Source organism: Sceloporus undulatus, chromosome 3 (assembly GCF_019175285.1).
Source record: "Sceloporus undulatus isolate JIND9_A2432 ecotype Alabama chromosome 3, SceUnd_v1.1, whole genome shotgun sequence".
Classification (NCBI taxonomy): Eukaryota; Metazoa; Chordata; class Lepidosauria; order Squamata; family Phrynosomatidae; genus Sceloporus; species Sceloporus undulatus.
The window spans coordinates 209,301,106-209,315,026 of record NC_056524.1 but is presented as its reverse complement, the minus strand read 5'-3'; the positions used below and the strand labels follow the sequence as shown (position 1 = coordinate 209,315,026).

Genomic DNA, 13,921 nt, shown 5'->3' with positions numbered 1-13,921 from the left:
AATTACACAGCCCTTGAAAAGTGAACACATTGGCATAATAGGCAAAAGGATCCCATCCTGTCACTTAGCCAGCAAGCTTTCAAACATGCCAGCATCTCATGGTTTATTTATATGTCAAACTACAAGACAGTTTGAAAGCAAGTGACATATCACCAAAGGGAAAACATAATGGAATATAAAAATAGCTTGAATTCTATTTTCTGTCTCTTCACCCTACCTTCTCGATAGCATGATTTAGCTATAGATGGGGGTGATATACTAGTAAACATGAGATATGAATCATTTTGGCCCACCAGCATTGTTCAAAAGTTTCCATCTGTAGTAACAACAAAATGCATGTCCTTCTCCAGCAACATGGATTTGTAGTTGTTGTGATGACTGGTCCTCCAGTCACCTGAGGACTTCTCCTGAACTACAAAGGGTTAATCTGGGAGGAGGTACATGCTAATGGGAGATGACATCACATGCTAATGAGCTGTGACATCATAGCTGATGTAAGGTCTAACTGATCAATCTGAGAGTAGGACCGGGAAGATTCAAGAACATTCCCTGAGGAACCTATAAAAATCCCCCCTGGGCCATGCGGCTGCCGTCTCTCCCTTTGTTCTCTCCTGGGGGGAACCAGATGGTGTCTCTTGGAGTCTGGGAGACACAGACGCAAGGGAATGCAGGTCAAGAGGTAAGGGGCCCTCCCTGCATCCAGGAACTCAAAAGGACTGCAAATCCCATCACTGTGTGAGTAGTTAGGAACGTGTTAGCTCAGTGCATTTTAGGCCTTTTGTTATTTTCAACAATGGCTTGTGTGGAATGAACTCTATAACCATGTTCTTTGACCTGCAAGGCAAAGGGGCTTTGCAAGAGTGATATAAATTCTTTCTATCCTATTCTATCCCTTTTTAAAATAAACTTCTTTCTTAAAAAGCATCTGCTGTCTCTCTTTGCTCCTGTACACGTGCCTGAACTCGGTTACTGATTGCTCTGGGTTAGTACAGAAAGAAACTAAACCTCTATCCCTCACAAGTCCCAGTGTGTGTGTGTAGGGAGGTGTAGCTGTGGGGCTACGTATAAAATTCACTGGGTGGTGGCAGCTTAGGAAAAGAACCTCAAGAGATTGCATTCCGTTCAGCAGGGAGTGGGGAGTGGGACCTAGGAGAACCTAGAAGGGAAAGTGTGACGAGAGGGGACTCCTTGGGAGTAAAGGGCCACGCACAGGGCGCCAACGGCTCCAGGGAAAGGCTCCCCTCCAGTCACTACAGTTGTACAAGTTAGTGTCATAATCTTGGCTTCTAGGGAGAGTTCAGGCCTGATTTGCTTTAGGACCCATTTATTTATCCAGGGTACCTGCAAAACTCTTCTCCAGCCCTAAATCTCGAATAAGCTGAATAAGTATCTGCCCAACTTTTACAACTATACATTATCTGTAATGGGCACTCAAAATTACTACTAACCTACAGAGAACAGAACCCTTACAGGAACTATAGTCTTTATTTACTATCTCAGGCTGCATCCGCACTGGAGAAATAATGCAGTTTGACACCACATTAACTACCATGGCTTCAATGGAATATTGGGACCTGTAGTTTGTTCTGGCACCAGAGTTATTTTGCATTAAAATATTAAATGAGCTTTACTTCTTTAAAACAGATTAACAAGCTTTACTTCATTAAACTCTGGGCGGCCTAGTACCATCCTTAGGTTTGTTTTGGAAAATATAGAAATACATCATCTTAAAGTGAATCTTTCATGGCCATTTCTTTCTAATGGCATTGAAAGTCTGAAAAAAGGACACTTATGTTCACAGAAACTTGACTACACTAAAAAAAAGTCTACAAAAATACAGAACTTTCCATAACAGGCTAGATACCTATTTAGTAAAATGTTTCTTGTTCCAAGTTTCCCATGGGTGCAGTTAGGATTGACAGATTATTATTACTATTTTACAGTATTTATACCTCGCCCTTCAGCCCTAAAGGCTTACAATTATAGATACAATTACAGATAGATCTGAATCTATTTCTAGTGCATCAATATTAATCATTTAATCAAATGGCTTGACAACTACATGTAAAAGAGATCTAGCAGTCCTAGTAGACCACAAGTTAACATGAGTCAACAAGATGATGCGGCAGCTAAAAAAGGCAATGCGATTTTTGGCTGCAGCAATAGAAATACTGTATACTACTCTAGTCTGCTATGGTCAGGCCTCACCTGGAATACAGTGTCCAGTTCTGAGCACCACAAATCAAAAAGGATGTTGACAAACTGGAGTGTGTTCAGAGGAGGGTGACCAAAATGATGAAAGGTCTAGAAACCATGTCCTATGAGGAGCGAATTAGGGAGCTGGTATGTTTAGCTTGGAAAAGAGAAGGTTAAGAGCTGATATGATAGCTCTGTTTAAATATTTGAAGTGGTGTCATATTGAGGAGGGAGCAAGCTTGTTTTCTACTGCTCCAGAGAACTGGACCTGTAGCAATGGATTCAAACTACAGGAAGAGATTCCACCTCAAGGTTAGGAGGAACTTCCTGATAGAGCTGTTCGGTAGTGGAACGCATTCCCTCAGAAAGTGATGGGAGTCTGCTTCTTTGGAGGTTTCTAAACAGAGGTTGGATGGCCATCTGTCAAGGTTGCTTTGTTTGTGAGTTCCTGTATGGCAGGGGGTTGGACTGGATGACCCTTGTGGTCTCTTCCAACTATGATGCAATGATTTCTCCCTCAGAGATACTGTTTCTGTGGCCTCTAATGTATAGTGACAGCTGACCAGTTTAAAGCAGTGGTTCTCAAATTCTGGTTCTCCAGATGTTTTGGACTTCAATTCCCAGAATTCTTGACTGTTGACCAAGCTGGCCAGGGCTTCTGGGATTTGAAGTCCAAAATACCTGGAGGACAACCTGGAGGAAACACTGGTTTAAAGGATCAGCAGCTGAGAGTTACAACATGCTGGAGAAAGAGTAGCATAATAAGGTGTTTTAACACTCTTTCAGCTTCCCAACTTCTCTAAAATCATCTCCAAAGGCTGTCTGATATTATTAAAAGCAGCACTGCAAAAATAATTTCCATACACTGATCAATGCCTGTGAAACAGTAAATGAAATAACCTGTTTTGACTTTTGATTTCAGTGTCATTTTGTCACTGCACTATCTTCCTATTTTATTCTGTCAAGATTGTAAAGTACGCAGAATAGATCAAGGATGTTGGTCTATTACAGTTGGATTAAGAATTGTTCTAATGGAAGTCACATTTCATTTCTGAAACAGAATGCAAAGTAACATCCAAAGATACCACAATGTCTACATTTACCTTCTTCATTAATGTTTCCAGTATGAACGAAAAGTTCTTTAAACAAAGTGCAGACATTAAAAATCAGTGTGCTGTTTATACAGAACAATCACTTCTGTTTTGGTAATGTGTACAGAAGACAAACTTGATCATTGTTCATGATTTATTGATGTGAACATCGGTTTCTACTAGTTGCAGCAAAACAATAGGGAAAGTTCAATGTCAACATGTCAGCAACCTGCAAAGGAAAATATTATTCAGTCAGCACATCTTGAACAATCGCTATAAAGGTATAATTTCTAATGCGATATGAGGAAAGAAAAATAGACTGTAGTCCAGAACAAAAAGTAGACTTACAATTGGCCAGCATCCTGTTAGCAACATATGCAGGAATAAATCCAACTTATGCCTGCATATGTTTCTAGGGTCTTTTTAGTGGTGGGATGTCTAATGGCAGAATTAATTACCTCCTTCATGCAACAACAACTCTCCCCTCAAGCTTCCCCTTTTTCCTGTGCCCCACTTGCCAGCCATTTAGTGACTGGTGAAGAACAGGGGGCTTCAGAGAGCCCTTGCACCAACCCCCCTGCTCAACTTCAGCCACTAAATGTAGAGCGGGAACTCCACAGAAGGAAAGGGAGTCTTACAGGAGCATAGACATGGTTTACCGCTGCCCCAGAGGAATTTTGTGATATGTCCTCTGATGTATTTCAGCCAATTGGATATGAGATGAAAGTGATATGAAAGCATTAATCTGATATTTTTAGTGAAGGTTACTTCTCTATGCCATACAGTGAAGAATGACAAGACACAAAGCATGTAGCTGAACACCACCAGGTAAAGACTGATACAGTTAATTGGCATATACTAAGCAACAGTTACTACTCAACTTTTTCTTAACTCCAAAATGTATCTGTGGAATGTGACAATGGACTTTAAATCGGATGCGCTAGACTAATTTGGTTCTGTATTAAACCCAGCTCCCACATCACACATCTGCACGTGATATTTTGTTGCTAAATAAACACTAGTGAGTTTGTCAGACAAATTTCACCTATAGTATCAATTTGTTTAAATTGTATAGGGGATCATATGAGCCTACTGATACTGTTGGATTGCAACTCCCATCTGGAGAACTATACAATTCTCATCCCTGAATTAAGTCCTATGGAATTTTATTCATTTGTAACAATATGAGTATCTTGAACCCTGATGTGGCATTATGTCTTTGATGAATGTACAAATACAGACATGCACATGGATATCTAAAGGACTGAAGCCCCAGTGATATCATAATAAATTTATATTTAAACCTTCATTTGTTAGATAATGGCAGACAGTAACAAAACTAAATAAGACCCTTACCGGCATTACTTCTGTGTCACAGCTGGAGTTTGCTTCTTAGGTCTCAGTTTAAAGTACAAGAAGATCATTGCAATGCTTGCATACGTGGCTAGCACATACTAAAGACACAAAAATATATTGGTCAGATCAAATACACTCCAAGCCAGTGATGGTGAACCTTTTACAGGCCAAGTGTCCAAACTGCAACCCAGACCCCACTTATTTATCGCAAAGTGCCACGTCCCTCTGGCTTTCTAGTAAAAAACTCTGGCAAACTCTGTGCTAGGGAGACAGCATGTGAGCCCACAGAGAGCGCTCTGAGTGCCACCTCTGGTATGCGTGCCATAGGTTCGCCATCACTGCCAAACCATTCTGTACAATTATTCACATAGCCACTTACATTTCTCCTGCCTGTTATGGTGTATGAATTGAAGTACTTCTGAAACCCTGTGAACTGATGTTGTGATCCATGTGCATCATGCCCTGCCATTGCTTCTAGTCCTAGATTTTAAAAGAAAATTAGTAACGCATTTAAAAGTATTTAAAGTATTTTCCAGTCAAAAAGATTCACTCCATCCACTAATGTATACTTAAATATAAGTATATTGGCCATGAAAACTAACCCTAGTACACAAAGATATGCTGATACAATCCTAAATTGTGTGCTGCATCTTTTGTGGAATGACCTCTATATCTTTGATGGCATTAACATTAGAAGATTAATAGGTTTGGATGTATTTAAGAGCACGTAACTTAATTTCTGCTTACAGTTCCTGTAACCCAGAAGACAGAATATGGTGTCTTCTGCCTCAACTGACTTACATTCATTAACAGATAAATTAATTTGCAACCATTGTAGACTTATTTGTGGAACAGATGGTATCTGTAACTATGACACTGGAACAGGGTACACAGCACATCATTTTTAGTGTTCAACTGGTCAATGCACATTTTAAAAAATCCAAATACACTTGTCCTTCCATATTTGCTAGGCTTAGGAGCACAAGACCCCTGTGAATATGGAAAAACCGCAAATAACAAAAATATCATGTTTTTACCTGCGAGGACACCTCTCTAAGAATCTCTAGGTCCTCCAGTGCAACTCTGTGGTCAATGTCCAACAGACACTGACCATAGAACTGCACTGAAGGAGCTACAAATGCCTAGTGGAGTGTTCTCTCTAGGCCTTTCAGTGCAACTTTTAGTTAAAGTTGACCATAGAGAGAGCATATTAATCAAATCTGTGAATAATCAAATCCGCAAATATGGGGGAATACTACTATAAACTGCCATACTGTAGTCAGGTTAGTGTTATAGTACTTTTGGCATCAGCCAAATGCAGCCCCTGACCCTTTTGTCAGCCCTCCGACTCAATTTTGCAAACAAAGGAACTGAGTACAACAGTAGAATACAAACTATGGAATTGAGTACAGCAGCAGAATACAAACTACAGTTTTCTTTGAACACAAGACATATGGGAAGAACTTACTTCCATTTGTCTTGGTGTCATAAACAGCCAGATGCAAGCCACTGCTGGATATGAGGGAAAGGAATTTGACCCCTGTACTCACCATATCCTGCCACAGTCTGAAAGACCTAAATCTGAGTACTGTAGATGCCCAAACCAAATGATTTTCAGATGGGATTACTCTGTGACAATAAAGGAGTTATCAAAAAAGACAAGGAATACATTGAAATAAGACTTCTTTCACAATACATAATTATGGCACTTTGATACCATTCTAAACACCATGGGAGAATTCTAAAGAATCTTGAAATTTGTAGTTTGTGAGGCACTAGATCTCTCTCACAGACAATTCTAAATATTTCATGAAACGATATGGATGGAGCCACAGCAGTTAAAATGATTTCAAAGTGCTAAAACTGTGTAATATGAAAGAAGCCTAATTCTAAGGGGAAGGTAACTGGGCCTGGCATATGGCTGCAATTTACCAAATGCTTTGCAAATTAGGTATCCTAATTTCAGATGGTAAACTCCTTCTCCACAAGGACACAAATGCAAGTGGGATTGATTCTGAAACTCAGAATCAAATGGTTCGTCCCCTTGGGATCAAAGAAAGGCACACAACACTAAGGATAACCAAATTATTAATCACTTGTATATAAATAAACTACTACATAATCCCAGAACATTGGGGAAGGTAAACAAAACAGTTTGCACAACTGGTATACAGAAGAGAGAGTGTAGTGTAGTAGGATGAGCTATGGACTATGGCTCTGGAGACCAAGGTTTGATTCCCAGTCAGCCATAGAATCACAGAGTTGGAAGAGACCACAAGGGCCATCTAGTCCACCCCCTGCCATGCAGGAACTCACAATCAAAGCATCCCCAACAGATGGCCATCCAGCCTCTGTTTAAAGACCTCTAAGGAAGGAGACTCCACTACACTCCGAGGGAGTTTGTTCCACTTTCAAACAGCTCTTTTTGTCAGGAAGTTCCTCCTAATGTTGAGGTGGAATCTCTTTTGCTGTAGCTTGCATCCACTGTTCCAGGTCCTAGTCTCTGGAGCAGATGAAAACAAGCTTGCTCCCTCCTCAATATGACATCCCTTCAAATATTTAAACAGGGCTATCATATCACTTCAAAACCTTTTCTCCAGGCAAAACATCGCCACCTCCCTAAGTCATTCCTCATAGGACATGGTTTCCAGACTCTTCACCATTTTGGTCGCCCTCCTTTGGATACACTCCAGATTCTCAATGTCCTTTTTGAAGTTCTCTGCTCCAGAAAACAGGAGCCAGAGCAATGGATGGAAGCTCCAGGAAAAGATTCCACCTCAACATTAGGAGGAACTTCCTGACAGTAAGGGCTGTTCGACCGTGGAGCATGCTCCTTCAGAGAGTAATGGAGTCTCCTTCTTTAGAGATCTTTAAGCAGAGGTTGGATGGCCATCTGTCAGGGATGCTTTGAGAGTTCCTGTATGGCAAGGGGTTGGACTGGATGGTCCTTCTACATCTAGGACCAGCCATATAACACCGGTCTTAAAAGACCTACATTGGCTGCCTATCCGCTTCCGGGCGCAATACAAGGTGTTGGTTATAACCTATAAAGCCCTAAATGGCTTGGGCCCAGAGTACTTGAAGGACCGCCTCTCTCTGTATAATCCGCCCCGCACACTCAGATCTAGTGGGCAGCAGTTACTGAAAGTTCCAGAGGTCAGATTACAGAATACCACCAGAAGGGCCTTTTCGACCTCGGCTCCCATCCTCTGGAACACACTGCCTACTGAGCTCCGTTCGGCAACCTCCCTGGCCCAATTTAAAAAGGAGCTAAAGACGTTTTTATTCAGACAGGCTTATCCTTAAGCCTGTCTGAGAGCCCTTTTGTGAAAATCCCCCCTCTGTGAAGATCTGTGAATTCCCCTCTCACAATTCCCGTTAGCCATCGTGAGACATCCAGATCTGGCACAGTTTATGTAATTGTATTAATGGTTTTAAAGTATTGATTGCACTGTTATTTTAAATTGTATGGATATATGTTGGGAACCGCCCTGATGCTTGCGAAGGGCAGTACTGTATATAAATAAAGTTTTATTATACTGTATTATTATTATTATTATCCTTGTGGTCTCTTCCAACTCTATGATTCTATAATCTGATGATTAGGAGGACCTTCCTGACAGTAAGGGCTGTTTGACGGTGAAAGAAACTCCCTTGGAGTGTAGTGGAATCTCCTTCTTTGGAGGTCTTTAAGCAGAGGCTGGATGGCCATCTGTCGGGGATGCTTTGATTTTGAGTTCCTGCAGGGCAGAATGGAGCTGGACTGGATGGCCCTTGCGGTCTCTTCCAACTCTAGGCTTCTATGACCAAGGTCACTCTGGAGCACTGATTCGAATCCTGCTCTCCAGAGTCACATTCTAAAGCTCAAGTCACAGCACCACCTCTCTCTATAGAAACTATGATGGGGGTGGGAAAGCTTAGCCTGCCCCTGACCGGCTGAATGTTTGAATGGTGGATTATTTAATTTTTAATTTAATTTTAATTGTTTTAATCCTTGGCTGTTTAATTGATATTTTATTGTAGTAGGGAGGGAAGGAGGGACGGAATTAATGGGATGTATTTTAACTGTATGTTGTATTTTAAATGTGTTTTTTACTTGATGTTGAAAGCCGCCTTGATCCTGCAGGAGAGGCGGCATATAAATTTACAGAATAGAATAAGCTTAAAAAAACAACCTTATAGATGGAGAAAAAAACAAAAGTACAAAAATAACAGAAAATAAGAGAACAACTAAATAAAATTTATCATTATTATTATTATTGGGGCTACCAGGAGTAAAAACAACAACATATTATTATTATTATTATTTTACTTATTTATTTTGTAAGCCGCCTTTCTCCCAGAAAGGGTCCCAAGGCGGCTCACAAACATTGACCCTTCCATCTATGGCCAGGGACTCGCTTACTAAACGGGGAATAACTTACTACGGCAACCCAAGGAGGCCCCTCCACTCTAGAGATCACAAAACGCCAACAAAGCCCAGCCCTGCAGCAGCCTACCGTCCTCTGCCTTGTCTCTGCAACCACCATTCAATGTCCTTCGCCTCCAAGATGGCGACGCTCAGAGAGAATCGGAGAGGCTTTGCACTCGGCGCTGATTGGCTGGGCCCTGGTCCAATGCTACTACTTGATTGGGTAAGGGTCAATTATGACGTCATCCCAGCGCGGCTTCCCCGCCGCTCTGTATCACGCGCGACGTACTTCCTGTTGACCTTTTCCCCCGGCCTCGCTTCCGCTTCCGGGTTACGGGACAGATGGTGCCTTTTGAGCCCGTGCGACTGTGAAGGAGGCGGTAAGCGTCGCAGGAGGGAAAGGTCCAAAACGCACTGCAGAAATAATCCAGTTTTGATACCCCTTTTTCCCTGGCTCAATGCTATGGAATTCTGGGAGTTGTAGCTTTTGCAAGACTTTTAGCCTTCTCCGTCAGAGAGAGCTCTAGCGCCACAGTCAATTACAATTCTCAGAATTCGATAGCATGGAGCCATGGCACTTAAAGTGGTGTCAAACTGGGTTATTTCTGCAGTGTGGATGCAGCCTTGATATTGTTGTTGTTGATAGTGGCCTTTGAGTTGATTTCGACCTATGATGACTCCATGAATGATGAGAGGCCTCCAGGTCCACTTCCCTGCTCAGCTTCTGCCAGTTCATGGCTGTGGCTTCTTTGCTTTGAGTCCTTCCAGCTGGAATGTGGTCTTCCTCTTTTCCTGAAGCCCCTTTGCTTCTTTTTTACTCTGATTAAAAACCCATTGGTGTGATTTGTCTTGATTTAGGGAACAAACTAGTTATGAACCAAGAGCCACTAGTTTATTATCAAGAAGAGAACATGCAATATCCACCTGAACTGAGTGTTTTCTAACATGTCTAGTAGTCACTGATGTTTCGGAATAGATATGCCTCCGATCCCAGCCAGCATGGCTGATTTTCAGTGTTGGTAGGAGTTGCCCTGCACCATCCGGAGTGCAGATTGGGGAAGGTTGCAAGAGAGCAATGATCCCCTTAGGAAAGCTCACTTATTGGAGAATGTGTCTTTGCCAGAAGTGCATCTGTTTATTTTATTACAGTATTATCATGTTATGTTTGGCCGATCTCAAATGAAAGGATGTGCATATGTTGATTTTGCCATTATGAGTGCAATTTTTAGATGAAAATAATGTTGTCTTCCTCATAGAAGAGCAACCATGTCATCTGTAGAAGAAAACTTCCCTCGAGGCGGCACACAGAAGAAAGGACAAGAAGGAAAGGCATCCAGACAACACACAGTAGACCAGGACAATTTATTTCAAGTATGAACATATGAAGTTACCATCTATTGAGTCTGGCTATTTGTTCATCCAGCCCAATACGCTTGCCTAAAATCGTATGCAGAGTTTTCCCTCAGCCTTCTTAAGAGTCTTTTAAATTGCAGATGTTAAGGACTGATCCTGGGACTTTCTCAGTTAAATTAATGGCTTTCTTTGGCATTCCAATGTTTAGTCTGTTATATTAGGAAGCAGCTGCCCTTTCAAAAATTTTGGTAATTTTTGGTTTTTAATTATTTTGTTTTAGACACAGAATGAAGAGGTAACTCAGAAAAGAAAGAAAAAACATCAGGACCAAGTGAAACCCAAAAAGCTCAAGTCTGAGGAGACAGTTGTTGTAAAAACCAGCCCAAAGGATTTTGAGCTTTTGACAGCTGAGGTTGGTGGATAATTTTGGTTTATTTTGCACATGGTGATATATAGTATTGTTTCAGATTTTATCATGTGAATTGGTTGTAGAATGAGTCACAATAAGATTGAGAGCTAAGCTGTAGTTTACATAGAATAAGAATGGGCAAAGTACAACCTATGAGGTCACAGGCAGTTTCTCAGTGCCATTGTTATGACCTCTGGTGCCTTGGAATGGTGATTTTGTGTCTGTAGCTCTCCCATGGAAAAGAAAGAAGAAACCTAAAGTGGACTGGAAGACGATTTTGTTCTCTTCTTTCATGCTTAGGCCTGGTGCAGTCCATGAAAGATCCTAGATGCCAAAATTTTGCCCCTGAACCTTCTAAAGTTACACAGCCATTCCAGTGCTGCCAGCTCCTTGTGTAGAAGGTGGTGTTATGATTTCCTCCTTTGCTTTGGATATTTTAGGTCTAGCCTTCTTATATTAGCCTTCTTTGCAAGCTAATTAATTTTTTACTATCAAGGACAGCACAGTAAAAAATCTAGGAAGAGTGTATTTATGTTGCTTGCTTCTTATGGTTTGTGTGTTTTTAAACAGTCTCTCACTGAAGGAATGCTGCTCTTAGGATGTGTGAAAGAATCTCATCAGTTGGAGCTGGTGATTGGTTTGCCAAATGGGCTCACTGGGTTTGTTCAAGTGACACGAATATGTGATTCCTACAACGAAATTCTGAATAATCAGGTGGCTACTGATGAGCTCTTGGAGGTAAGACATAGTGTCTTACTATAGGAAACCTATAGTGAAAGTAAATGTGTATTTGGTTCTGTTAATAAAACACTTCACTTTAGTGTAAACATTCACAGTTGGTATCTAGAAAAGCCATAAACTGTCTATGAAAATTAATACAGTGGTACCTCAGGATACGAAATACCCAGGTTACGAAATTTTCGGGATACGAAAAAATCCCATAGGAAAACATTGTTCCGGGTTACGAATGTTTTTTCGGGTTACGAAAAAACTTTTGGTGCTTTTTTCGGCTTTTTCGCATGGAATCGCGGCTTTTCCCCATTAGCGCCTATGGCAATTCGGCTTACGAAGGCTTTTCGGGTTACGAACGGTGCCACGGAACGAATTAATTTCGTAACCCGAGGCACCACTGTATATATAAAGTTAAATAAAAAGAATTTTTTAATTTGCGCTGTTCTTAATTTTTATTATAATTTGTCTGTTCTCATGGCCTTATGGGACAGAATCTGTGATTTATGAAAATGTGCCATTAGTTTCTCCCTTATTATGGAAACAATAAACGTTGACTGACAGTATTGTAGTGTTCTCTTTATTACAACTCAAACATAGTAGCTAATGATATAATGTTTTCTTTGATCAGTGTTTCACAGCCAGTGTTTAGATATTACTGCTGCTGTTTGGAGATCTTCAATTATTTTGGTTTATCCTCTTCACTTGTCCTTTGCAGGATCTGAATTCTCTCTCAGACCTATTCTCTCCAGGAATGCTGGTCAGATGTGCTGTTGTTAGTCTGGAGAAAACAAATACAGGACGTCGGAGTATCCAGCTCACAGTTAACCCCAAGGATGTTAACAAGGCTTTGAATGCTGCAGCTCTGAAACCTGGCATGGTATGAAAAATACGAGTTTCTTGTGTTTGTTCCTTTAATAAATGCATAGCTTGCTTCTGTAAAGGTATTTGAGACCATTTACAACAACAACCAGGCAATTAAGCAAAATATAGATTACAAGTTACAACAGGACAATTAAAGCAACAGAGCAGAAGCTGTTTAAAAAAAGTAAAACTCCAAATTTAAATGTGAATTGTAAAGTCCAGAAAATTCTGAACTGTTCTGAGAATAATAAAAGTCAGTGCACTAAATTAGGGTGAATGAATAAATAAAATGTATTTACTTGCTTCTAGTAAGCAATCAGTGCAAATATTCTGTATAAATTGAAGAAAAGCTTTTTCCACCATGGTAGCTAGAGAGCCTGCTGATAATGGTGCTTGAGGTGTGTAAGCGTGAATATCTAATTTGTGGGAGTCATAGGCCTATTCTTCTTTCAGAGAAATGTAGTGCATTTTAAGGTTGAGCAGGGTAGCAGTAAACTATGTGATGGCAAAATTTAAACTAACACTTCTCTGCACAGCTGCTTTCTGGATGTATCTCAAGTGTGGAAGATCATGGTTACATTATTGACATAGGTGTCCCAGCAGCAAAAGCATTTCTGCCACGTCAGAAGGCCCAAAGTTTCCTGCAGTCAAACAACAAAGGTACAATTATACTTAAAAGTGGTATTGAATATAGAACTGTCAGTAGAAGAAATGCATGTTTCAAAGTGTTATGGAACCTTAGATATGGAAGTGGCCAGAGGCGGATCACTTCCAAGTGTTTGTGTCTAAGTGTGGTATTCCAGTGAAGATCATAGTAGCAATAAGGATTTTACAGTTTTGCTTCCAGATGCTTTTTTTAGAAATCTGTTCAATATGTTTGTGAAATGAAATATTTTGATTTAGGATGGAAAGTTTTTTCTTCTTCATTGTGATGAAAATGTGCTCAAGAAACAGCAGGTGCAAGAATATGACCATAATGGCAGAAAAGCAATAGAAATCCTCTGTTGATAGAATTATTATTTATTCAGGGGCTGAACTGAAGATAGGGCAGTACCTGAACTGCCTTATTGAAGAAGTGAAGAACAATGGAAGGATAATCCGCATATCCATCTGTCAGTCTGAGATTGTTATGGCCATTGCCACAGAAAAACAAAATTGGTCACTCAGCAACTTGCTGCCTGGACTTGTGGTAAAAGCCCAGGTTAAGGAGGTATTTTTTCCTAATTTCTTGTTGTTGTTGTTGTTGTTGTTGTGGTACACCCAATTCTTTTAGAGTTTTTTAGTATTTATACAATCAAACGCTGTAGGGGGGCCTTGGCAGGCAGGCAGCCTTGTTCTCTGCCACTGTTGCTGCTGTATCATTCACCTTTGAGTGGCCTAGAGGCTTCCATTGCCTTTAATGGCTGACACAGCTCAGGAGGAGGACACAGCAAAGAGACAAGGCTGTCCACCCATTGAAGACTGCCGCCTGTTTGGAAGTGAACGACACAGTGGAGGAGGAGAGCCTATGCA

At 40.8% G+C, this 13,921-nt stretch overlaps 2 protein-coding genes across 4 annotated transcripts in view; one reads left to right on the top strand and one right to left on the bottom strand.

Moving 5' to 3' along the window:
- Positions 1 to 3,427: 3,427 nt before the first annotated feature.
- Positions 3,428 to 9,297, bottom strand: ATP5MK (ATP synthase membrane subunit k). Its single transcript, XM_042456778.1, has 4 exons — positions 9,143 to 9,297; positions 5,023 to 5,123; positions 4,644 to 4,741; positions 3,428 to 3,516 (listed from the first exon to the last, which is right to left on the bottom strand). The coding sequence occupies exons 2-3, from the start codon at positions 5,110 to 5,112 to the stop codon at positions 4,649 to 4,651; spliced, it is 183 nt and encodes a 60-aa protein (XP_042312712.1). The 5' UTR covers positions 5,113 to 5,123; positions 9,143 to 9,297; the 3' UTR covers positions 3,428 to 3,516; positions 4,644 to 4,648.
- A 48-nt stretch (positions 9,298 to 9,345) lies between these two features.
- The window catches only part of PDCD11 (programmed cell death 11), a 37,175-nt gene continuing 32,599 nt past the window's right edge, over positions 9,346 to 13,921 (top strand). For 2 of the 3 annotated variants that reach the window (XM_042456776.1, XM_042456774.1), the window contains exons 1-7: positions 9,346 to 9,434; positions 10,311 to 10,425; positions 10,688 to 10,819; positions 11,387 to 11,554; positions 12,264 to 12,425; positions 12,946 to 13,069; positions 13,438 to 13,619. In XM_042456776.1, the coding sequence (XP_042312710.1) occupies positions 10,321 to 10,425; positions 10,688 to 10,819; positions 11,387 to 11,554; positions 12,264 to 12,425; positions 12,946 to 13,069; positions 13,438 to 13,619 (873 nt within the window). In that variant the 5' untranslated portion in view covers positions 9,346 to 9,434; positions 10,311 to 10,320. The remainder of the gene's footprint in view (positions 9,435 to 10,310; positions 10,426 to 10,687; positions 10,820 to 11,386; positions 11,555 to 12,263; positions 12,426 to 12,945; positions 13,070 to 13,437; positions 13,620 to 13,921) is intronic. The other variant, XM_042456775.1, reaches the window with a different exon arrangement.